The 23,763-nt window shown below is 43.3% G+C and overlaps 1 protein-coding gene across 3 annotated transcripts; it reads left to right on the top strand.

The window, feature by feature from the left end:
• Positions 1–40: 40 nt before the first annotated feature.
• Positions 41–22,678, top strand: LOC105912756 (peroxisomal succinyl-coenzyme A thioesterase-like). 3 transcript variants are annotated; one of them, XM_031582543.2, is made up of 11 exons: positions 12,374–12,529; positions 14,407–14,615; positions 16,042–16,141; positions 16,335–16,525; positions 18,256–18,419; positions 18,757–18,876; positions 19,189–19,271; positions 20,106–20,199; positions 20,574–20,654; positions 21,158–21,299; positions 21,385–22,673. In XM_031582543.2, exons 1-11 carry the CDS (start codon positions 12,438–12,440, stop codon positions 21,507–21,509), a joined length of 1,401 nt encoding a protein of 466 aa, XP_031438403.1. In that variant the 5' UTR covers positions 12,374–12,437; the 3' UTR covers positions 21,510–22,673. The 3 variants fall into 3 exon arrangements, with proteins under 3 accessions (XP_042565945.1, XP_031438403.1, XP_042565944.1); XM_042710011.1 differs by lacking the exons at positions 12,374–12,529; positions 14,407–14,615 and adding an exon at positions 41–125 and having other exon boundaries at positions 21,385–22,678; XM_042710010.1 differs by lacking the exon at positions 12,374–12,529 and having other exon boundaries at positions 14,317–14,615.
• Positions 22,679–23,763: the final 1,085 nt, after the last annotated feature.

Below are 23,763 nucleotides of genomic sequence, written 5' to 3' on the forward strand. Positions count from 1 at the left end.
CCGGTGTTGTCGGTGCAACCTACCCTAAAACGAGGTGACGGTCCATGCTTTACATCACTCCGATGATAAAGACTACTGGGAGGCGTTTGGCCATTATATCAGCGACGAAAATGGAACCGTTACAGGTAACCAGCGCTGGGGAAGCTACTTTGAAAGCATAGCTCTGCAAGCTACCGATCACTTTAGACTGGAAGGAGTTGAACTACAGTTAAGCTACTGAAGGGAGAAATATAGTTTGGTTAACTAAAGCTACTTAACGGAAACCACTTTGTAAGAAAAGAAATCAAAAAGACAATGTACACGTGATACGAAATTATAACTAAATATGATACAAAAACGACACATGCCAGCAAAATGCTACTCATTTGAGTTTATTGCAGAAAGTGCCTACTTGTTCACAGATCATATAATAAAATACCTCACTATTCATGGGAAAGTGCAAGGAATGTCAGCTTTGTTGTTGCGTACAATGCCCATCATTCAGACAGCTGCATTTCAGAAACTAGAATCCAGGTGGGGATATTACACCAAGCAGGATTACTCAGTTAGCCAGGTAACTTCTAAAAAAGCATGCAACAACTTCTCTGAACATCTGTTTATAAATAGCAATAATCAATACATATGACTTATTGACACATAATATATTAATGCTTAGTTTTACCATTTCAGATAAAAAATATTAAAAACTGTAGCCTTAACTATCTCATCTGGGCTTTTTTAAAGGCCAAAATGACAAGTGTTCTGGCTACGCCAGCAAATGTTTGATTGTTTAGAAGGACTTTTATTTTGAAACGAGAAATAATAAAGACCGTTAACTCATTAGGAAATTAATCTGAAAAGTTCGATATGTTTTTAACGACTCCTTTTGTAAGCTCTTTGAAGGCATTCTCTGTAAGTACTGAGATATTAGTTAAATATCCATAATTAGTAACAGTTTGATCTATGAAATGTCAATAACTAAGAGATACTAGTTAATGTAAATACATTGTACGTTCGATGGATACATTGCGGTTGCTAGTTATCGCTATGCTGTTAGCTTATAGGCTACACGTAGACCTTTGTACTTGATGTTGTAATTGATCGTAATTATTATTGTAATCATATTTGTATGTATCTGTATTGCAATTTCACACCATTACATGTGATTAACTCCACCCTCGGTAACAAAGCTTGTTGTGTGTGGTGGTGTTTAACTAACTTGATAACTGAACAAGGAGCTCAGTGAGGCCAGTAGCCTACAGTGAAAAGAGAAACTTGAGAGAGCTGCTGATGACCAGACTGCATTGTCACGCAAGGTATCCCGACCAACACGACAACTGCAACATCATAAGGAAGGATTGAGGTAAAACACATCCACTTCAGACATGGATAAAAAACATATATCAGCCCGATCTTCAACTTCGCATTCTAGCAGATCTTCCACCACATCAGGCGTCGCTATGGCAGCTGCCACAGCACGCGCTAAAGCTGCCCAGCCCAGGCTAGAGCATCTTTTTCAATGAGAGAAATAGAGATGAAAAAGCCCAAGCATCACTTGAAGCTCTAGAAAAAGAGAGAGGCAGAGGCCGCTCTGGCTGAAGCAGCGGTAATGGAGGCTGCGGCCGCAGACTTTGATGCTACAGATGAGCATAGACCACAGCTGTTGTCTACGCAGAGTACACAACAGCACACTGAAGAATATGTGAATAGGCACATCCATCTCAGTGGCGACACACATTAGGTTAAATCGTCAATTCCAAGCGATGAGTACGCAGCACATAACTATGTATCTGTATGCGAGAAGCAGGACAATACATCTCCAGTTCAGCAGCCGTCCAGGCCTCCTGCAAGTAGTAACACTCATGCCAACAGTGGTCCTGTGGACAAACAGAGCTGCCCTCTAACCTTTAACAGCCATGGTAGAGGCTTACCTGCTTACACACCGCAGTCTAATGGTCATGGCCCTTATGCACCCGGGGCTTCACACCACTCTAGTGACACAGCCGCATTTTACCTAGTGAGATATCTGGCACGGAGCCAGCTGGTGTCATCAGGACTTACTAGGTTTGATGACAAACCTGAGAACTATCTATCCTGGAAACTGTCACTTGTTAACGCCATTGAGAACCTAGATCTTAAAGCAGGAGAAGAGATGGATTTATTAATCAGATGGCTAGGAGCGGAGTCTGCTGAACATGCACGTCGCATTAAGTCAGTAAATGTGAGAAATCCCTCCATCCCTATCTCATTTGGGAGAGGTTGGATGAGATGTATGGGTCACCAGAAGCCATAGAGGGCGCTCTTTTCACAAAACTGGAAAAATTCCCCAGAATAGCGCCCAAGGAACACAGTAGGCTCAGAGAACTTTCTGATTTACTATCTGAGATTGAGTCAGCCAAATGAGAAGGATACCTACCAGGGCTCGCTTATCTTGACACGGCGAGGGGTATTAACCCGGTAGTGGAAAAACTACCATATGGGCTCCAGGACAAGTGGATGATGGAGGGGTCATGCTATAAAACAAGAACATAGAGTACCTTTTCCACCATTTTACTTCTTCTCAGAGTTTGTGCGCAGGCAAGAAAATGCACGCAATGATCCAAGTTTTAATCTCAACTCTTTCTCTAATGCTATTAAAAGACAGGACAGGTTCACTGACAGTAATAACAATGGCCGCAAACAGTCTCTGTGCATAAAACAGACATACATGTACGTATATTCCTCCTCTTACTCCATGCACTCTGCTGAAGGCCCAGACAAGCAATGCCCTCTACATCACAAACCACACCCCCTAAAAAGGTGCAGAGGCTTCAGAGAAATGCCTATTCATGAAAGAAAAAGAATATTAAAGGAGCACAACATCTGTTTCAAGTGCTGTGCATCAAACAAACATGTAGGCCGATGCTGTGAGGTGACACTCAAATGTGCTGAATGTAGCAGACAGGCATCCAACAGCCCTGCACCCGGGTCCAGCTCCATGGGTCTCCCAGTCCTTTCCTCCCTCTATAGAGCATGGCGGGGAGAGAGAAGAAGACCCAGAAGCTGCTGTTGTGTCTTATTGTACTGAAGTGTGTGGGGAAGGCTTCAATGCTCCAAAATATGCCTTGTAACTTTACCCAGCTGGGAACCGCAACAAAGGCAAGACAATGTATGCTATGCTGGATGACCAAAGCAACAGGTCACTAGCCCGCTCAGAGTTTTTTGATATGTTCAGTGTCGATGGCCCCACATTCCAGTACACACTAAAAACCTGCTCTGGTGTAGGTGAAGCAGCTGGCCGGCGAGCTACAGGCTATGTCATCGAATCTGCAGATGGTGCTATTAGTCTTTCCCTACCTTCACTCTTAGAATACAACCTGATACCAAACAATATAGATGAAATTCCAACTCCAGCCGCTGCGGATGGCCACCACCACCTCAAACCTATAGCCCATGAAATACCACAACTAGATTCAAATGCTAAGATCCTGCTGCTGCTGGGAAGGGACATATTAAGAGTGCACAAAGTGCATCAGCGGACCTCATGAAGCCGCATACTCACAAAAGCTGAACCTAGGATGGGTACTCGTCGATGATGTGTGTCTGGGGAGCACGCACAGACCCTCTGAAGTTACTTGCATGAAGACCTACATCCTCGAGAGCGGCCAAGCCACTTTCCCCCATGTGAGAACCACTTGACAGTTAAAGAGAAACTCTGTCACTCTAATCAACTCCAGCCTCTCAGCTACACCCCATACGAAAAGGTGAAAACCTGGGCAGATCAGTCTTCTGTCAAACCAAAAATGACAACAATCTCGCACCATCAATGGAAGACCTCTTATTCCTTGACGCAATGGAGAATGAATTATTTCAGGACTCCACAAACAGCTGGGTGGCGCCGCTTCCATACCGCCAGCCGCGGAAGAGACTGCCAAACAACCGTCCATATGCCATGGGTCGCCTTAAGTCTTTACATCGCACCCTCGACCATAATCCAGAGAAGAAATCTCACTTCATGGACTTCAAGGAGTATTTTTCAGAGTCTACCACCCACAAAAGTCTTCACAGATACGGGTGGTTTTCGACTCCAGTGCACAGTTTGAAGCCACGTCCCTCAATGATGTACTACTATCTGGGCCAAACATGAACAACAGCCTGCTGGGTGTCCTCATAAGATTCAGAAAGAACCCAGTTGCGATCACAGCAGATATTCAGCAGATGTTTCATTGCTTTCTGGTGCGAAAAGACTGCGGGGACACTCTTCGCTTTGTCTGGCACCAGGATAATAATCTAAGCAAAGAAATGGTTGACTATAGAATGAGAGTGCATGTCTTTGGAAACAGCCCCTCACCCACAGTGGCTACCTACGGACTCAGGAGAGTGGCTCGACAGGGAGAAAACCAATATGGCAAAGATGTTCGTCACCTCATTGATCGTGACTTCTATACGGACGATGCCCTCAAGTCTGTGTCCACCATAGAAGAAGCGGTGGATCTTCTCAAGAGGACGCAAGAGATGTTGGAGGGGTGCTCTCAACAATCAACAGTCTTTTTGACCCATTAGGGTTCCTGGCACCAGTAACCATCCAAGGGCGGCTTCTGCTTAGAGAGCTATCGGCACGAGTTTCTGACTGGGATTCCACCCTCCCTGAAGACATGCAGGAAAAATGCGGAATGCGAAAAATGGAATGGCAAACCTCACTACAACATCTCAGCAGTATCCATGTGCCCCGTGCATAATCATACATACCTCCCTCCAAGGTGCAAAACACAGAGCTATGTGTCTTTTCTGACGCATCTGTCAAAGCCATATCTGCGGTTGCCTATCTGAAAGTCACAAGCACCGACGGGACAACAGAACTAGGGTTTGTGTTAGGCACAGCACGACTCGCCCCTCAGCCTGAACTCACCGTCCCCAGGCTCGAACTGTGTGCAGCGGTCATGGCTGTTGAAATCGCAGAAGTAATAAGCGAAGAGATCGATGATACATTTGACTCCATCAGCTTCTACACAGACAGCAAGGTGATTCTTGGCTATATACACAACCAATCAAGGCGTTTTTATGTCTATGTAAATAACAGAGTTCAGCGCATCAGGCAGTCTACTACACCTGCACAATGGCACTATGTGCCAACATATGAGAACCCTGCTGACCATGGTTCACACTCTGTTCCAGCTTCAAAACTCCACAACACTTCATGGCTTACAGGACCCTCATTCCTACACCGCTCATCACGGTTGCCACCTTAACAGCGTAATGGGTTTCAGTTTATTGACCCTGAAAATGATGCAGAGATCCGTCCTGAGGTGAAAACTCTGTCCACACACATCACTGAGAACTCCCTGGGAACAAAACGATGGGAACATTTCTCCACATGGAAATCCTTGACCGGTTCTGTGGCTAAACTTCAGCACATTGCCCGCTGCTTTGCTCATCCAGGAGACAATGAAAGCTGTGCCGGGTGGCACATTTGTAAGAAAGTCCTCTCCTGCAACATGCTCGAAGAAACTGAGAAGCTGATTATCAGAACTGTACAGCATGAAGTATATGAAGATGCAGCTGCATCACTGCAAAACGTCAACTTTCCCATCGCAGTCCACTCATAAAGCAGAATCCCATTGTTGATACTAACGGCCTGCTCAGAGTAGGTGGACGCTTTAATCATTCAGGCCTTGGAACGAAGGAAACAAACCCCATCATCTTACCCGGCAGTCACCAGACCTCAACACTTCTTGTGCGATACACCATGAGAGAACCCAGCATCAAGGGAGGCACTTTACCGAGGGCGCCGTAAGAGCGGGCGGCCTGTGGCTAGTTGGAGCCAAGAGGTGCATAGGCAAAGTAATCAATACGTGTGTTACCTGTAGATCGAAGAGCAGCAAATGTGTGACCTCCCTGCGGACCGACTCCAAACAGACCCTCCCTTTTCATACGTGGGCATGGACATGTTTGGGCCATGGGAGGTGTCCTCAAGATGTTCACGCGGGGGTCAAGCAAACAGTAAGCGATGGGCAATACTATTTACTTGTTTATGTACAAGGGCTGTCCACATTGAAGTTGCCCTTCTAATTTCATCAATGCCTTGAGGCGTTTCTTTGCGCTGAGGGGCCCAGCCAAACAGCTACGCTCAGATTACGGAACGAATTTCATTGGTGCATGCAGAGAAATGGGAATCAACACAACAGAGCACAGAAAAGTCCAGAACTACCTGCAGGACCAGAGGTGTGCATGTACCTTCAACCCACCTTATTCATCTCACATGGGTGGAGTGTGGTAAAGCACGATTGGGGTGGCACGGCATATATTGGATGGCATGCTGTTGCAAGTTGGACGTGTGAAGCTTACTCATGAGACATAAACTACATTCCTGGCTGAGGTCACAGCCATAATTAATGCTCGTCCTCTGATACCTGTCTCGTCCGAGCCAGAGCACCCCCATATTCTGTCACCCTCAATCCTGCTGACCCAAAAATCAGGCAGGCTTATTCCCCTTCCAAGCAGCTGTGGCCCGAAGGACATGCTAAAGAATCAGTGGAAACATGTTCAGTTGCTAGATGATGAATTCTGGAACAGGTGGCGGAAAGAGTACCTCAGCACCCTACAGTCTCGTCAGAAGTGGCAACATAAGAGAACGAACATCAAAGAAGATGTGGTTCTTCTTCAGGACAAGCAAGCCAGGATAAATGAATGGCCGACAGGGGTCGTTGTCAAGACTATCCCTAGCCAAGATGGGCTCATACGGAAGGCCGAAGTAAAGGTTGTTCAGCAAGGAACAGCAAAGATCTACTACAGACCCATTTCAGAACTGGTGTTCCTCCTATCCCCATTTTGAAGTCCTTATCAACAGCTGGCCATGGTATCTTAAAGATACCAGGCGGGGAGTGTTCTGGCAGCAAAGCAAATGCCAGCAAATGTTTGATTGTTTAGAAGGACTTTTATTTTGAAACGAGAAATAACAAAGACCGTTAACTCATAATTCGGTCATAATTCGGCAGTTAGGAAATTAAAGCAGCACAACAGAGGAATTGCTAATCGCTAACAAGATGCTAGCGGCTAAACCTAGCGAAACCTGTTGAAATTGGCTTACTTTGTCATTATGACAAACAAGCAAGTGCAACACAAGACAAAGCAAGACAGCAAATAAGCTACTTACTAGTCCGTGTAGGATATTTTTCTATGGTAAGATGAACATGGATTGACTCATTAGTACGAAAGGCCTCAGTTAACAAGTGGAGAGGCTGAACATCTGGAAAACAGTATACAAACTCTAGAAGTGATTAATTGACTAATTGATTATTTGTGCATGGGAATTATATATGCCTGTGTTAAGGAATTATTTATGCATGGGTATTATTGTGTTGTGTTTTGGTATCGGAGTTGGTCACCGTGGTGATTGCAATTGGTGTGTGAGGACAGGAGGACGGACTGACGATGGACTAAGGACTGACGAGTGTGGAATGTTTTAAATGGGTTTTGTTTTCCAGGAAGTTTTCATGTCAACAAATTATTTGAGGGATACACTTTTTACTGAAGAGAGGTTGATTCACTCTTCGGACGAGTGCAGACACTTTTGAGAGTGGTATTCAACTGTAAGACACAAAACAGACTACGAGTGGGTAACCAGGGATGTGAGCGTGAAAAATGCTCCAACATGTGTGATGACGCTGGTGGGCCAATAAATGAAATGCAAGTAATAAGGAGTATATCGTTTTACTGAAAGATTGTCTATAAAATGCAGATAAATATTTCGAGTGAATGATGAACGAATGTTAAATAACGAGAAAGAATGAGGTTTCCCCAACTTGTTTAGGTTACATATGAGTGAAAAGTTACGATACTTTTTAAACTCACTTCATTTCATTCCGCGTTAATGAAGACGGCACAGGTAAGATCTTGTTATTCTTTTGTGTCATAGTACTTTAGGCTACTGTCACGTTCCTGCTGAGCTCCGCTCTGGCCAAGCTCCGTTCAGCACTCACTAACACTGGACTCACACGTAGCCGTTGGAATGCGTTGATCCGGCAAGGTTGACCTATCCCCATTCACTTTGACTACGTAGATGGTCGTATTTGTACCTAAAAGTTGTTTGTTTGACTTCTTTTTGCTTAGATTTTTTAAAAGTTACCGAGAAATAGACACTGTACAATGTAAAAACCCCTTTATTGTAACTGAAAAGTACGTCTGTTAGGATTTGCGAGGTGTCTGACCCACCTATCTAATGTCAGCATGCTACTACTCACAAGGTAAACAGCTTGCTAGTGGCATGATTGGTTTGTTGACCTGTCAATCTCACTGTAACGTCTCTGTTATCAACACAACCCCATGCGCCAGACTCCTCCTCCGCCATCCGTTGGATCAACGCGTTGCAAGGTCACCGCTCACCTGCACCGCGTTCACACTCACCTGTTTCCTAATCACCCACACCTGTCACTGTCCCCACATATCAGTCCCCCCAGGATTTCGCGGGCCTTTTTTGTGATAGTTGCGACCTAAAATTACAGATTTCGCGGGGGCTTTTCCAAAAAGTTGCAGTGTTTTTTAGGTGTTTGTTGCGATGAAATTGCAGGAGCAAGTGAAAGTTGAGATAAAAAGTAGCGAATTTCCCTCTTTGTAACTATAATTGAGTTATTTGTTGAAAAATAAATAATGAATAAACAAACATTCTTTAGAGAACAAAGCCATTGAGAAATGGTCCTCTAAATAACCTTACCAACATGCCAAACAAAAGATTACCAGGACTACAAAAATGTAGCAAAATAGGCTGTTCTGCCCTCTGCTTAATTAGGTCAGAAAATGTATATTGCTTATATTGTTGTTATGGAAACGAACACAGTATACTATAGGACTTTTACTTTGACATCATTCAAATGTTCGTCTCGTGTGAATGGCAACAGCTGTTAGACAGTTATCTAGAAACATAGCTAGTTATGCTATGTTATGCTAAACACGTAGCGGGAACAGTACATATAATTTACTTATCCACAACGAAGTGCACCTGTTGGTATTACAAAAGGACCACAAGTAAGACTGAATAAAATGTTATGAATATTTCAGCTTTCACATAAAACGGAAAAAAACAGTCTGTGTCACTGTGATCTGTTTCGTCGTCTGACGTCCTGCCTGCGTTTCTGCCGTTCTCATTCTATGCTTATCAATCTGTTTTGCTATCCTTGTTGATTTATTTTATCCGTATAAGTGTTTACAGTATGTTGTTCAATTTCATATATTAATTTAAAGTCATCCAATTTCAAGTAATCCATTCTTCTACACTATAGCCACCTTATCTTCAATCCGAAAGCAATGTTAAATCTCCATGGCAACAGCTCTCGAGGGTTTGGGAAATAATCGGATTTATCGCTTCCTTCATTATTCACAGCAAAATAAGTAATGTTCATTACATTTCATAGATCTATTACCAGACTCTATGTAAAAAGGGCCACGCACACCTTGTGGAAAATTATAAAAAATTGAAGCCAGATCTATTTCTGAATCTTCGGTGGGGACATGGGCTGCGTTCAATTTCCATGTCTGGTGTAGCCATTATCATTGTTTACCACGGATTAGAACTCTGCTAGTAGGGACTTTAAGCAGTGACGTTAGAGGGACGGCTACGGCGTCCACGAAACATTCCAACGGGTTGCCGTAGTAGTGGTAATCGACTATCACTAAGCAACTAATTGTAACTCTCAACGGCTACTTCTTGGGCAAACTGACGTTCGCTCTGAGCATCATCTTGGGTGCTGGCAACTATGACATGTCTATGAACAAACAGGAAAATCGGTCAAATTAGCGGGTATCTTTAACAAATATACTAATAATCCATAAAGCTACTAATGGTGGAATCGAATATAAACGAAATGACAGTGTCAAATACGATAAAAACGTATAATGACCTGCTTGAAATCCTTACGTATTACTGAGTACGTCAAACCAGTGGCTCTCCCGTAGTAGACAGTTGGGCTACAACGGCAGGAAATGTCGAGATAGATTCTCGCGTGCGCAAACTGTCACTTGAACGCCGTAGCCGTCCCTTCAACCGTCGCTGCTTAAAGTCCCTAGTGTCTGCACCGTGTCCGTGGGGGCAGAATTTCTGCCCTTGGTGTAGCGAAAGGGAGAAAGTTGTGGGAGACGACAATGATTTGTCAAATTTGCGGGAAAGTTGCGGTGATGTGTTAAAATTGCAACGTCGCGCTGAATTCGCGGGGAATCGCGTGAATTTGCGTGAATTGGTGCGATCGCAACATCACGAAATCCTGGAGGGTCTGACTTATACCTCACACTCCCTTCACTCTGTGTCTGGTATTGCACTACACGGATACAACCTGTGGTCTGTCTCGTGTGTCCCTGGATGTTCCATTTGCAGTTCATTTTCAGTGAACTAATTATTGTCGCTAACCTGAAAAGTTAGAAGTGTGCAGCTGATAAGTGGATAAGACCAACGTGTCTGGCCGAAGTAAATAAGGAACGGAAACCTGACTGAAGGCACGCATAATATAGATAAATAATTTCAACTTGTAAGGCATAAACGATGATTCATGTTGAACTGTGTTATAAGGTGGGTGGAAAACTTTCATGGGAAATTCTTTTGTGATGATTTTGTGACTGCGATTGTGGTGAAAAACACGAGTAAGGCATTACCATGCCTCTCGCGTTATAAAGCTGTAAACTGTGTGCTACATGTTGTCACTAGTTTGAATAGTTCATAGTAGGCAAGTGGATAAGTGGATTCAAATAGACGTGCTCAGCTAAGAAAGAAAATAGAGGAAATCTGGCTGAAGGTGTGTATAAGATAATAAAATAATTTCGACTAGGAAAGGATAAAGGTGTTATTATATGAATTGGGTGATTTGAAAAGTTGGAATAAGATGAGTCATATATAATATTGCATAGCATATCATGAGTTTTGGCGATTGGTTTCTGGTTGGCAGAGTGCTGTGTGATCACATGAGGGCTAATTTGTGAAGTAATTGGTCGTAAGGATTAAAATAAATGGGAAATCATATGGTACATATACAGATCAATAATATGTGTTATATGGTGGATGGCATTGTGAATGTTATTAACTAAAGTACTGAAGAGCTAAATGGTTGTAGTTAGAGTGTGAGGTGTGGTATTGTTAACAAAAACCTAGACTTCTCAATACAAGGTATTGTATGCATTGGTGATCAGGAGACACTTAAAGAAGACAATTGAGGAAGTGGAAGGAAAATTACGAGTTAAAGATCACTGGGTCATCTTCCATCTGCAGGATAGAGAGAGAGCACGTAAGGGAGGGGCTCCTTGTTCATTTACACACACACCTGCACTCCTGTGAGTAGGGGGCAAGCAGGAGAGTCAGAATACATATATTATTGTGGTAGTACTTGGATTTAGAGATGGCTTTGGGAAACTCAGAACAAAATACACCTTTAGAGGAGGTAGTTAAATCAGAAGCAGATGTGGTGGAATTTAAACGCGAGTTTGCTAAGGTCGTACAATTTGTGGTAGAGATAGGGGAGAGGCTGGAACAAGCAGTTAGAGAGATGGCTCCAGCAGATGTTTATGAGAACATGGGCCCCATTCTAAGTAAGCGTTCTCCAGAGTCATTTGCTGATGGGGCCTCACATCAGAATGTTGATAGTGTAAATGTTGAACATGGGGTAAGGTCAAAGGGCACTCGCTCTGTGTCTGAGTCAGAAGAAACACGGGAATAAGAAAATAATTCTAACCATCTGTCTATGGAGGACCAAGAGAGGGTCAGAGAGAAGCTAGAGTTAGAACAGAGGAGGAGGCAGGAGTTGGAACAGAGGAGGAGGGCTGAAGACACGCTCATAGAATAGAATAGAATAGAATATATTTATTTGTCATTGCACAAGTACAACGAAATTGAGGTAGCAGCTCTCAGACACAAAAACAATACAAATATAGATTGAACATATATATATACACATATTTACACTATAAAAACACAAGACATATAACACAACAGAGAGACAAATACAGGTCAGTTTTGTGCATTGTTAAGTGCTATGATGGCTCTGGGATAGAAGCTGTTTCTCAGCCTGTCTGTTCATGGGGGTACTCATAGGAGAAACACTCGAGGAGCTCAGCGCTGGGCATGCAGAGGGGGCCCAAGGAGGTGTGTCATGTAGGAGGAAAGAGGTGAGAGATAAAAACAGACGTTGGATACATTGCGGTTGCTAGTTATCGCTATGCTGTTAGCTAATACTCTACACGTAGACCTTTGTACTTGATGTTGTAATTGATCGTAATTATTATTGTAATTGTAATCATATTTGTATGTATCTGTATTGCAGTTTCACACCATTACTCGGTAACAACGCTTGTTGTGTGTTGTGGTGTTTAACTAACTGGATAACTGAACAAGGAGCTCAGTGAGGCCAGTACAACCATAGTTATAAAAGACAGATAATCATTCTGAACACTGTCTCCAAAGCTACTGCAGTGGTAGGTCAACGACGCTCAGGTGAAACGCAGTCATGATTTTCAGAAGTTATTGCATCTTGGCACAGAAGACTGCACGAGTGTTAGTTTCGGGTAGACATCAACTTCCGACTTGCATCTGGCTAAGGTAGGCTATGCAATTCTCCTGTTGTGTCCAAATTCTTCATTTTTATTACCAAATCGACTGGCCCCTTAGTTCAGTTTTACTCTTGGCATGTGGACTTGAGGTTGAGACTGAAAGGGTTAATCTCAGACTCCATGTGTAACGCGATACTAGGATGCACTTTCACCGAGTCCTAGTGTCACTTGTGTAAGACCGAAGACTTTGTAAATAGGTAAAAGTAACAGAATGTTAATTTATTCCAGAGTATGGCAAGGCAAGGCAACTTTATTTATATAGCGCATTTCATGCACATGTGCAACTCAATGTGCTTTACATATACAATAACAGGAAAGACAATAAAGAATTAAGATAAATAAAATAAAAATGATAAAGTAAAAAGGAGTAAAAAGAAGTTGATAAACATAAAAATAAAAGATTAAAAAGTAAGTATACTGGAAGAACATAATCATATGGAATGTAGGTGCTACAACTCACAGATTAGACAGGTACTGCTGTAGCAAGCAAATCAGTGAAGCAAATCAGTGTTCATAAGCCCGACAAAACAAGAAAGTTTTGATCCTTGATTTAAAAGTATCAACATTTGGGGCCCATCTAAGTGTTTCTGGGAGTTTGTTCCAGGAATAAGAAGCAAAATATTTGAATAATGCTTTACCATGTTTTGTCTTAGGTCTATAAACAGTAAGCAGTCCCTTTCCAGATGACCTAAGGGTTCTTGATGGTTGATAGGGAGTAAGAAGATCTAGGAGGTATTTTGGGCCCAAACCATTTAGGGTTTTGTAGACCAATAAAATAACTCTCTTGCACAGTGGAAGCTAGTGTAAAGATCTGATGTGGTCGTATTTTTACTTAGTTTAGTACCCTTGCAGCTGCATTTTGAACACGCTGTAGTTTTTGGAGGGTTTTCTTAGGAAGGCCGGTATAACGCCCGTTGCATTGATCTAGTCTATTAGAGATAAAAGCAAAAGCCTGTAAACTGTTAGGAATAAAAATTTGTTGAGATTGCTTTAAAAGGAATGAAAGGTATGCAAAGGAGGCAAACTCTCCCAAATGTACCTGCTTGCACTGAAATATGTCTCTACAGAGAGCAGCTACTCCGCCACCTTTTTTGCCATCACGGCTGACATTTGAAAATATTAAAATAAGGGGGGGGGGGGGGGGGGGTAGCCTCAATCAGAATAGCTGCACTATTTGTATTATCTAACCAGGTTTTGGTTAAAGTGGCATTATGTAGGAATTGTAGGGTTAGGGTTAGGATAAGCAGTTTTACCTTAAAATAACAGCTTAAAAAAAATTGGGGGGCTACAATGACGTTTAATATGGAGAATCGCCTCCTATTATTAGGCGCCCCCTCATATTACTGCGTTATGTAAGTTTGCCTGAAGCCGCCCGGTTACTACTGTCTGCCGAACTAGTAAGTAGCTTATTTGCCGTCTTGCTTTGTCTTGTGTTGCACTTGCTTGATGTTTGACTGTTAGGAAAGTTGTTGACTCACTAGTTTGTCATAGTGTCAAAGTAAGCAAATTTCAAGAAGTTTCGCTAGGTTTAGCCGCTAGCATCTCGTTAGCGAATAGCAATTTCTCCATTGTGCTGCTTTAAGAATAAGAAGTCAAGATTATGTGATGTGATAAAGTCATTGATTAAAAATAATTTATTCCCTAGTGATCTTATGTTAAGTAATGCTGTTTTAAAGGTTTTACAAACAGACTTCTGTGTAGGTCTGGAGGTAATACTAACACGAATAAGATTACTTGAATGGGAGCTAGTATTAAGATGTCTAATTTGTCTTTGGCCATGCCGCCGACTATTTAAAATGACTGGTATTTGTGACATATATTCTGACTGTCAGAAAGCCCAGAGATGAATGTTTCTGCTGATGTCAGTCTTCGTAGGTCGGCGAGCTCAATGGCTGTGTGTCCGGTGTTGTCGGTGCAACCTACCCGGGCACTGGTGGACGAGAAATTTCAGATAGTTGTGAGAAATCTACACCCAAAACAAGAGGTGACGGTCCATTCTTTACATCACTCTGAGGATAAAGACTACTGGGAGGCGTTTGGCCATTATATCAGCGACGAAAATGGAACCGTTACAGGTAACCAGCGCTGGGGAAGCTACTTTGAAAGCATAGCTCTGCAAGCTACCGATCACTTCAGACTGGAAGGAGTTGAACTACAGCAAAAATACTGAAAGGAGAAATCTAGTTTAAAGCTACTTAAAGTAACACTATGCAACAATTTGACACTTTTTGAGGTATGGTTTTATAGGTAACTCATTTTGGTACCATCCTTAAATTCATTTTGATAACATATGGTCATGTGAAGGACAGATAAACACCTGTGTCTGTCCCACTAGCCATCCAGGATATGCACTATGTAATTATGTGTTTCCTGGCTGGAAAAAAGCAAAAATGGAAGAAAAACTTTCACAGCATGACATTGCCAGCTATACTGCCCAAATACACCAGTTAGTGTGTTGGTCTGGGCTGTTGGTGGTGTTTGCAAGGTTTTCATGCCTTTTAGGTTGTTAGCGTTCTAGTTTTGGAACAGAAATCCTTATTGCTGCTTTAACGGAAACCACTTTGTAAGGAAACAAATCAAATAGACAATGTATAACAAAATAAGTTTACAAAAACGACACGTGCCAGCAAAATGCCACTCATTTGAGTTTATTGCAGAAAGTGCCTACTTGTTCACAGATCATAAAATAAAATACCCCACTATTCATGGGAAAGTGCAAGGAATGTCAGAATCAGTCAGACAGCTGCATTTCAGAAACTATAGTCCACCAAGCAGGATTACTCAGTTAGCCAGGTAACTTCTAAAATAGCATGCAACAACGTCTCTGAACATATGTTAATAAATAGCAACAATCAATACATAATAACTAATTGACTAATTGACACCATATATATATTAACACTTAGTTTTACCATTTCATATTCAAAATATTAACAAACTATTTCATCTGGGCTTTTCTTAAGACCAAAATGGCAAGGAATTTCTTTTTTGTCTTAAACTAATCTGGATTATTTGACTGCAACTACAACAGTTTGAAAAAAAAAATGTTTTTGTTTTGATACATCTGACTGATACAGTCTTAACAACTAAAACGGTCTTCAACTTGCGCCATTTTAGACAGTATGAACAGCTTGGACACTGGTCTAAATAACGGGCATATCTTTTACCAGTTAGAACATAATCTCTTGTTTATATGAGCTCTGAGCAACCTTTAACACATGCACTATACAAAGGTCAAGTGTGTGGTGTTGGCTGCCTGATGAATGCATTGCTTGGGTATGCCTTCACAGCCGTCAGGATGGGTGGAAAAAAAGGTGCGGGGCTGGTCAAAGGGGTTCAGTTACAGTAGAGAAGCTGGGGTGTGTTTTGGTTTGCCTTTGCATCAGCCTGGCTAGCTTGCTATGTAATAATACAATGCATCGACTGGTCACGTTAGATTCACATGTGCTGTTCTGTCTGTGGACCTTGCTGACTTTAAACCCTTTTCCCCTTTTCTCGTAGTCATGGAAGATGCAAGCAGAGGTGGGACCTACACTGGAACTGAACCCATGGGCCTACTTTGGAGCCTGCGGCCCATTCCTGGTAGCAGACACGGGCTCAGGTAGCGTAGCTATGTATCAGACAGTGGTGTGAGACTCTCCTGTCTGCTTAGTAAAGGCTTGTGTGCGTGTGTGTGTGCGTGTGTGTGTGTGCGTGCCTGCGTGTGCACGTGTGTGTGCGTCCGTACAGGCTACTGAAGTATGTGTGTGTGTGCGTCTATACAGGCTACCGAATGTCTTTCTGGGATGTTTTAGGATGCGAAAGAAGAACGTTCTGTCTCCAATGGTGGTGAACATATCCGTCTACAAAGGTCACATGAACCAGGGGTTTTCTGAAGAGGCCGCATTGGCGACGGTTGTCACGGAGAGATGGTACCTGGCGCCAGGTGTGCAGCGTGTGGACATTAGGGAACAAGGGGTCAAAGGCACACTCTTCATACCACCAGGTACAATCTCTCTCACACTCACACTCACACACACACACTTTCACTTTCACATTTACACACTTTCACTCTCACTCTCACTCTCACTCTTACACACACTCTCAATCACACTCTCACTCACTCAGACCCCATGCAGACGGACTCTAGTTTGCCTGAACCCGGGTTCATTTTTCACACCTATTTCACACCTACCCACTTTTTACATCGCGTGCACATGAACCCAGTGAATCCGATTGACTCAGCTGTAGTACATCCCCCACGCCTGTTGGTGGCGCTTTGGTGCTACAGACAACTGAAGAAAACGGAGAAGAAGACAGGAGCATGCTATCAAAATAACATATGACAGTAGTTGAGCTCCAACTAGCAACGTTTAGCTTAGCCGCATAGCCTACATTTAATCTGCACAGTAACACATTATGGTGGTTTATAAAATCAGTGGTAAGAGCAGACTGTAGGTTAAGCGAAAAATAATTATATTTGTTATTGATAATAAAGAGTTTAGAACAGTGCAACAAAGCAATGTGCAACATGACATGTCTGAGTTGTTTAAATGCCTGTGCTTTATGGAGATGCTGAGCTTGAGCAGGAGAGACCACAATGCAAGTGCTGTGGATCCTGAATGTTTCATGGTTTACAGTTGCTTCCAATTTCATGGTTTTATTACTAACAACAAATGTAGGCTATTGTTGAGGGCTTTGTCCTTCACGTACTGTAGGCTACCTCTGAAGTAACGTTAACGCTAGCTAGTAGCTATCGCTATCGTTGTCTGACAGGACTAAAGCTAACGTAACATTCATCTGTTTTGAAACTTCCGTCTATAATAAAAAATCTTTTCACGTCAGATTTGCTCATATAGGCTATTGCTGACACTTTTAAAAACTGTTTTTTGAAAAATGGTCTGATGCAAATAGATTAAACAGTGATAGATTAAAGTGTGGCTTGTTAATGTCATCCCTTTCCTAAAATAGATGCATTTGTATTAATCCCGTTAGGGAAATTCACGTGGAAAAGGAGCAAGGTAATGGGTAGAATTTTTTCTTTTAAACTGGAGAGCTGTTATAACTGGCTGCCAAACTCACTGCGCCATGGCAACCCATTCAGTTATTAAATAATGCCTGTTGTGTCCGTTGTTCTGGCTGGTCTAATGATGCGATCACGTGGGGCAATCCGATTAGGTATGCGGATAGCGTGCAGACGAACACCAACAGCAATCGGATTCGGAGGTTACTCACTTTGGACCCCCGATTCGAGGGAGTGCGGATACAGTGCGTTCGTCTGCACGATAGGGCTATCTGTACTCGGGGTTCACCGGGTCCAGACAAACTAGAGTCCGTCTGCACGGGGTGTCAATCACACACTCACTCTCACACAGTCACACTCTCAGTCACACTCTCAATCACACACTCACACACACTCACATTCTCACTCTCACTCACTCACGCTCACACTCACACTCACTCACCCAAACACACACTCACAAACACACTCACACACACACACTCTTTGAATAGGATGTTTTGAATATGATTTGTTTACATATGAAGGGAAAAGAGGACCTTTTTTTGCCAGTTTGCACATTTTGTTACTTCCTGCAGCTGTAGGTCACTGTGCAGATTCAACAGTGCAAAAATAGGTTTAAAACGGTGTGTGTGTGTGTGTGTGTGTTGGTCTGGTCTGTCTCTATATGGTTTGTGTGTGCATATTTCTTACATTTATTCTTGTGTGTGTTTCAGGCCCGGGGCTCTTTCCTGCAGTCCTGGACATGTGGGGAGGGGGAGGGGGGCTGGTGGAGTACCGGGCCGCCCTCCTGGCATCACATGGCTTTGTTGCTTTGGCGTTGCAATACCTCACTCCGAATAAAGAGCGGACGTTGGATATTGAGACCGGATACTTTGAGGTGTGTGTGTGTGTGTGTGTGTGTGTGTGTGTTGGTGTTTTACTGTCTACTTAGGCATAGCCCAGCCTGTAACCTTTCACCCAAATTCCCATAATCTTTGGTGTGTGTGTGTGTTTTATCAGATTGTTCTAGCAGTAGCGTAGTACACACACATGCATGTGATGGAGATCATGCTGTAGTGTTACGTAGGAAGTTAAGCCATTCGGCACAGCGCTGAAACGGCACATGAGTCTACATGCTTTTGTTTTTCTTTTTTTGTGGTGGTGGTGCTGGTGGTATGTAAGAGTTTGCGACAAAATAATGGGTCCTTTTAAAAAAGTGTGTGTGTGTGTTGTAGATGGCGTATCATATCCTGCAGTCCCTGCCTCAGGTGTCTTCAGATAGAGTGGCTGTGCTTGGCCTGTCCTTCGGGGCGTCAGTCACCCTCACACTCGCAGCATACTCTAAAACCGCCAAGGTAAGTCTTGCTGTCTGTCCGATTCTCTTTCTCTTTCTTTCTCTTAAACGCACTCTGTCTCTCACACACACAATGTATTTTCTTACTCCCCTTATAAATACAGTCTTTCAGAAGTACAGTTGCTCAAGAAAGCATGTATACAGTAAACCCTCGTGGGATCCCCAAATGGGGGATTTTAAGGAACGATTTGTGTAAAAAGTTCTGAGTAACACAAGTAAGAAGTAATTTTTTAAGTCTGTTGACAAATGAACGGTGAAATATATTACTAAGTAAATAAATAAATACTAAAACTGTGAATATTGTCTCTTTCAGCCCCGGTGCTGTGTGTGTATCAGTGGTAGTCATGTTCACCCTGTCAACAAGACCCTCTTTGAGTTCTTCCAGCTAATGAACCAGTAAGTACAGTGGGAACTAGTTGGGGGGAAAAAATGGCGGATGACAGACCGAACGTGTTTTGTATAAAAGTGTTTTTTTTTTTTGCTAGAGAAGTTAAGCCAGAGATGTCCTAAAGGGGGAGGTGGCAATCTTAACAGTTTAAGAACATCTCTGGTAAAAATGTGGTCAGCAATTTGACAGCGACATGATTGGTTGTTCATCAATCTCGCTTAACAAAGGCTTTATTAACACACACCCCCAAATGTTGAGCAAGTGGACCAATCCCAGTTGTTGCAGTCTGCGTGACCTCAACGTATAGTTCCATTTCTAGGGAGGTGTGCGTTAGCCGCTACAGAGGCTACAGCTGTATTTTCCTGTGTCGTTTGGCACCCTTCAGATACTGTGCAATCAAGGCACAACATCAACCAGATAAACTGCCTGTGTGAAACTCCAGGGGTAAAATGACTGATTCTGGCAGGCCCTGGGCCTGGAGCTCAGCCCTCTCCGTGGGCCACGGCCAGAATGTCACGGGGGCCACGGCCAGAATGTCACGTGATCCGATGGATCTGTTCCCATACATATGGAATATGTAACAGTGTGGAGAGATCGTCTCCGTACGATAGATAACGCGCTTCTGGGTGTGTATTTTCACCAGGGCTCCAAATGTCTGGTACATAAGCAGTTTAGGTGTTTGTGCGTGTTTATGTGAATACATGTGCCTATGGCCTAGCCTGCATGCTGTGAATGTGTGTAAGGATGACGTTATGTGATCTTCCAAGGCAGAGCAGTGTAACGTGCGTGTGTGTGTGTGTGTGTGTGTGTGTGTGTGTGTGTGTGTGTGTGTGTGTCCGCAGGAGCTTAGCCAAGTCACGCATTGATGAGAATAATCATGTGATCTGGAGAGATGTCATTCTGCCCATCCCTACTGAGCCTGATCTTAAAGTGGATGTAAGTGTGTGTGCGCGTGTGTATGTGTGTGCGTGCCTGTGTGTGTGTGTGTGTATGAGTGTGTGTGACAGACAGAGAATATCTTTAGATGGGAGTATTAGCTTGTGTGTGTGGTGGTGTTTTTGAGTAGGTCAGCAAGGAGAGATTAATATTCATAATGAGACATTACTAAGGCAGCATGCTGTGTATTGATGAAGGGTAGGTAAGAAATCGTCTGTGTGGTTCCATTTCTTAAACCTGCTTCAAGTATGTGAATTTTGATGTGTGTGTGTGTGTGTGTGTGTGTGTGTGTGTGTGTGTGTGTGTGTGTGTGTGTGTGTGTGTGTGTGTGTGTGTGTGTGTGTGTGTGTGTGTGTGTGTGTGTGCGCGCACAGGTGGGCAAGATAAAGTGTCCTCTGCTGGTTGTGATCGCTCAGGATGATCAGAGCTGGGCCACTGTGGAGTCCACTGAAGACGTGAGTGAACCTGCTGCTCAATCTCTCTCTCTCTCTCTCTCTGTACCTCTCTGTCCCTCTCCCCTCTCTCTCTCTCTCTCTCTCACTCTCTCTCTCTCACTCTCTCTCTCTCTCTGTCCCTCTCTCTCTCTCTCTGTGTCTCTCTGTCCCCTTCTCTCTCTGTCCCTCTCTCTTTCTCTCTGTCCCTCTCTCTCTGTCCCCCTCTATCTCTCTCGCTCTGTGTGTCTCACACATACACTCAGTTGCAAATGTATTCTCTCCAACACTCCTCTTTATAAAGTTCAAGATGGAATGTATTCACTAATCTCTAGTGACCAACTGTGGGAAATTCCTCATCAACAGTAAAGTGTCATGCTCATGGCTCATGTTCAAGTCAACAGTATGCTGATCAGTAGTCTCTAATAATCCACTAGGACTGTCATCCTGGATTAACAATGAATTGTGTGTGTGTGTGTGTGTGTGTGTGTGTGTGTGTGTGTGTGTGTGTGTGTGTGTGGACACAGATGGAGCAGATTATGGAGAGGTCTGGAAATCGTCACCTGCTGACGGTGTTGTCATACCCAGACGCAGGTCACTTGATTGAGCCTCCATACACACCACACATCCGGTTCAGTAACTTCATCAATCAACACAACAGGGAAAAAGGTACGTACACACACACAAACGCGCGTACACAAACTCTTACACTCACTTCAGTACCATCACTCCTAACCTGGCAGTTGTGTTGTAGTGATCATGCTGTGGGGAGGTCAGACTAAGCCTCATGCAGACGCCCAGGAAGACGCATGGGAGAAGATCCTCCTCTTCCTCCAGAAACACCTCTACCAGGATATACCACCAGAGGCCAAGCTATGAAACTGCTCTCTCTCTCTCTCTCTCTCTCTCAAACACACACACACACACACACACACACACACACACACACACACACACACACTCTACCAGGATATACCACCAGCGGCCAAGCTCTAAAACTACACACACTCTCACACACACACACACATCGTGATGTACCAGACACTTCTACCAGGCACCACCAGATACTAAACTCAGGTTTAACCACCAGCATCCACCAGCGCTGGAACAGACTTAAAAAAAATGTCCCAGATCAATCTGTAAAACCACAACAGGGCTACAATCACCACACAGTCTCACGTCATCATGTACCTCAACTGGTTGCAGTCAAGGAAACAGATGCTATTTAATATACCGTGACTGCATAATGTTGTGCCTATGTGTCTGGTATGGGGTCTCCTAGGGTTAGGAACTGAAGAGAGAGCCATATTCTGGTCACCATAGCATTAGAATGCTGTGCTCCCAACAGTATTCTATAACAATGTGCTGCTGTAGTAACGGTGAAAGGTTCACAGGTATTGCTTAATGTCATGGGCTGTCCTAGCTAGTTGAAGGTTCAGCCCCAATGACTTAGGATGACTGAATGCATTTATATACAGTAGGATGTGTTGGTTTTTCAGACGTGTGGTTATTTGAGACTCAGTTCTGTAAGAGATGACTGTATATATCCTGCTGGAGAACATAAACAAACTTGACAAAGCAGCCAATCTGACCACTTAACGGGGGTCGGCCACGAGGAACCATCACAAGCCACGGCTCAGCGAAACCCAGTTATAATCTAGAACAGCGGAAGGTTGCCACATCCGTTTGCATTAGAAGTCTAGTTAATTTACATTAAGAGCCTACTGGGGATCTTAAACAGTATATATGGCTAGAGTTGGAGAGGCTGGTGGGTCAGACCTTCGGGCTGAATCTGTTACTACTCTTTACCGGAATGAAGACTGATTGCTGAATGAACCACAAGAAACATTCTTTTTACTTGCTGCTCTGAAAGTCTGTGAAAAATCTGTCCTGGTCAGGATGTCACAGTCCATAGTTGTAAGGATTATGTTAATACATTATTTAATGGAACATTTTATTTTTTTTAATAAATGAAATAATTGGATTTTCAGTTGAGTGTGTCTGGTTCTATAACATCCAAATCAGAAAATGCCAGCAGCTGTTCAATTTGTTCAAGAAGGCTGGCTCTGCTCTGGAGCCCCAAGAGTTGGTTGTGGAGAAAAGGATGTTGCACAAGCTGCTCAACATAATGGCCAACACTACACCCCCCAACACCCACGCACACACACACAACCTACTGGCCAACACTACACCCTACTGGTGAGACAACAGAGTGTCTTCAGTTGAAGGGTACTTACAAGGACCATTGCAGGAGGTCATTCTTGCCCACCACAGTAGCCATCTACAATGACTCCCCTGGAGAAGAGACGCTAAGTGGCAATGCACATTTAACATTCTATTTGCACATTATTGGCATTTCTTTATTCTAATTATTTATAAAATAGAGTATAGCACTATAGTGGTAGACGTGTATACATCATTTTGTGCGCTTGTGTGTGTATATGTATATATATATAGAGAGAGAAAAAGCACAGAGTATAGATGTTTCATGAGCAGGGTAGAATTAATGCATGACAGTGTGGTGGGGATGGGTAGGTGTGGGCAGAGTGGTTTCTGCCAGTAGAGGGCAGAGGGGTTCTGCCAGTAGATCAGGTGGAGACACTAGAGTAGCATCCCGAGAATTTCGTCAGTATTGATGCCTTCGCATAATGTGATATAGAAAGAGATAAAGAGGGAGAGGCTGCCGGCATAGTGTGTGGGAATTTTGTTTATGTTAAGTTTTGTTGAGTTATGGTTGGCTGACTTGGTGCATGATAATTTTTGTTATACACGGATAGCAAGGGTGGCACGATACAACAACAGTGTACAACTGGCTGGTGACAGCTGCAACGCGTCGCATTCTGCATGATCCGTAAAGGCCCGCCTGCACAGTGCAACATACGCTGTCTGTTGCCCACTGCTGCTAAACACAACATGGCTGACAAGAAGTATGAAGTATGTTGCGACAGGTGCCGGGTTTTAATGCATTATTCATGACTATAGGATACACTAAAGAGGAATGGCTTTAGTGTCGATTGATGTGAATTGCTGCTGCAATACTGACATTTCCCTTTGAGGATAACTAAAGTACTCCATCTATCTAAGATATTGTTCTTTGTTAATATCCAAAAATCTGTTATTGACTATTTTCAGT

This window comes from Clupea harengus, chromosome 16, assembly GCF_900700415.2.
Source record: "Clupea harengus chromosome 16, Ch_v2.0.2, whole genome shotgun sequence".
Lineage (NCBI taxonomy): Eukaryota > Metazoa > Chordata > Actinopteri > Clupeiformes > Clupeidae > Clupea > Clupea harengus.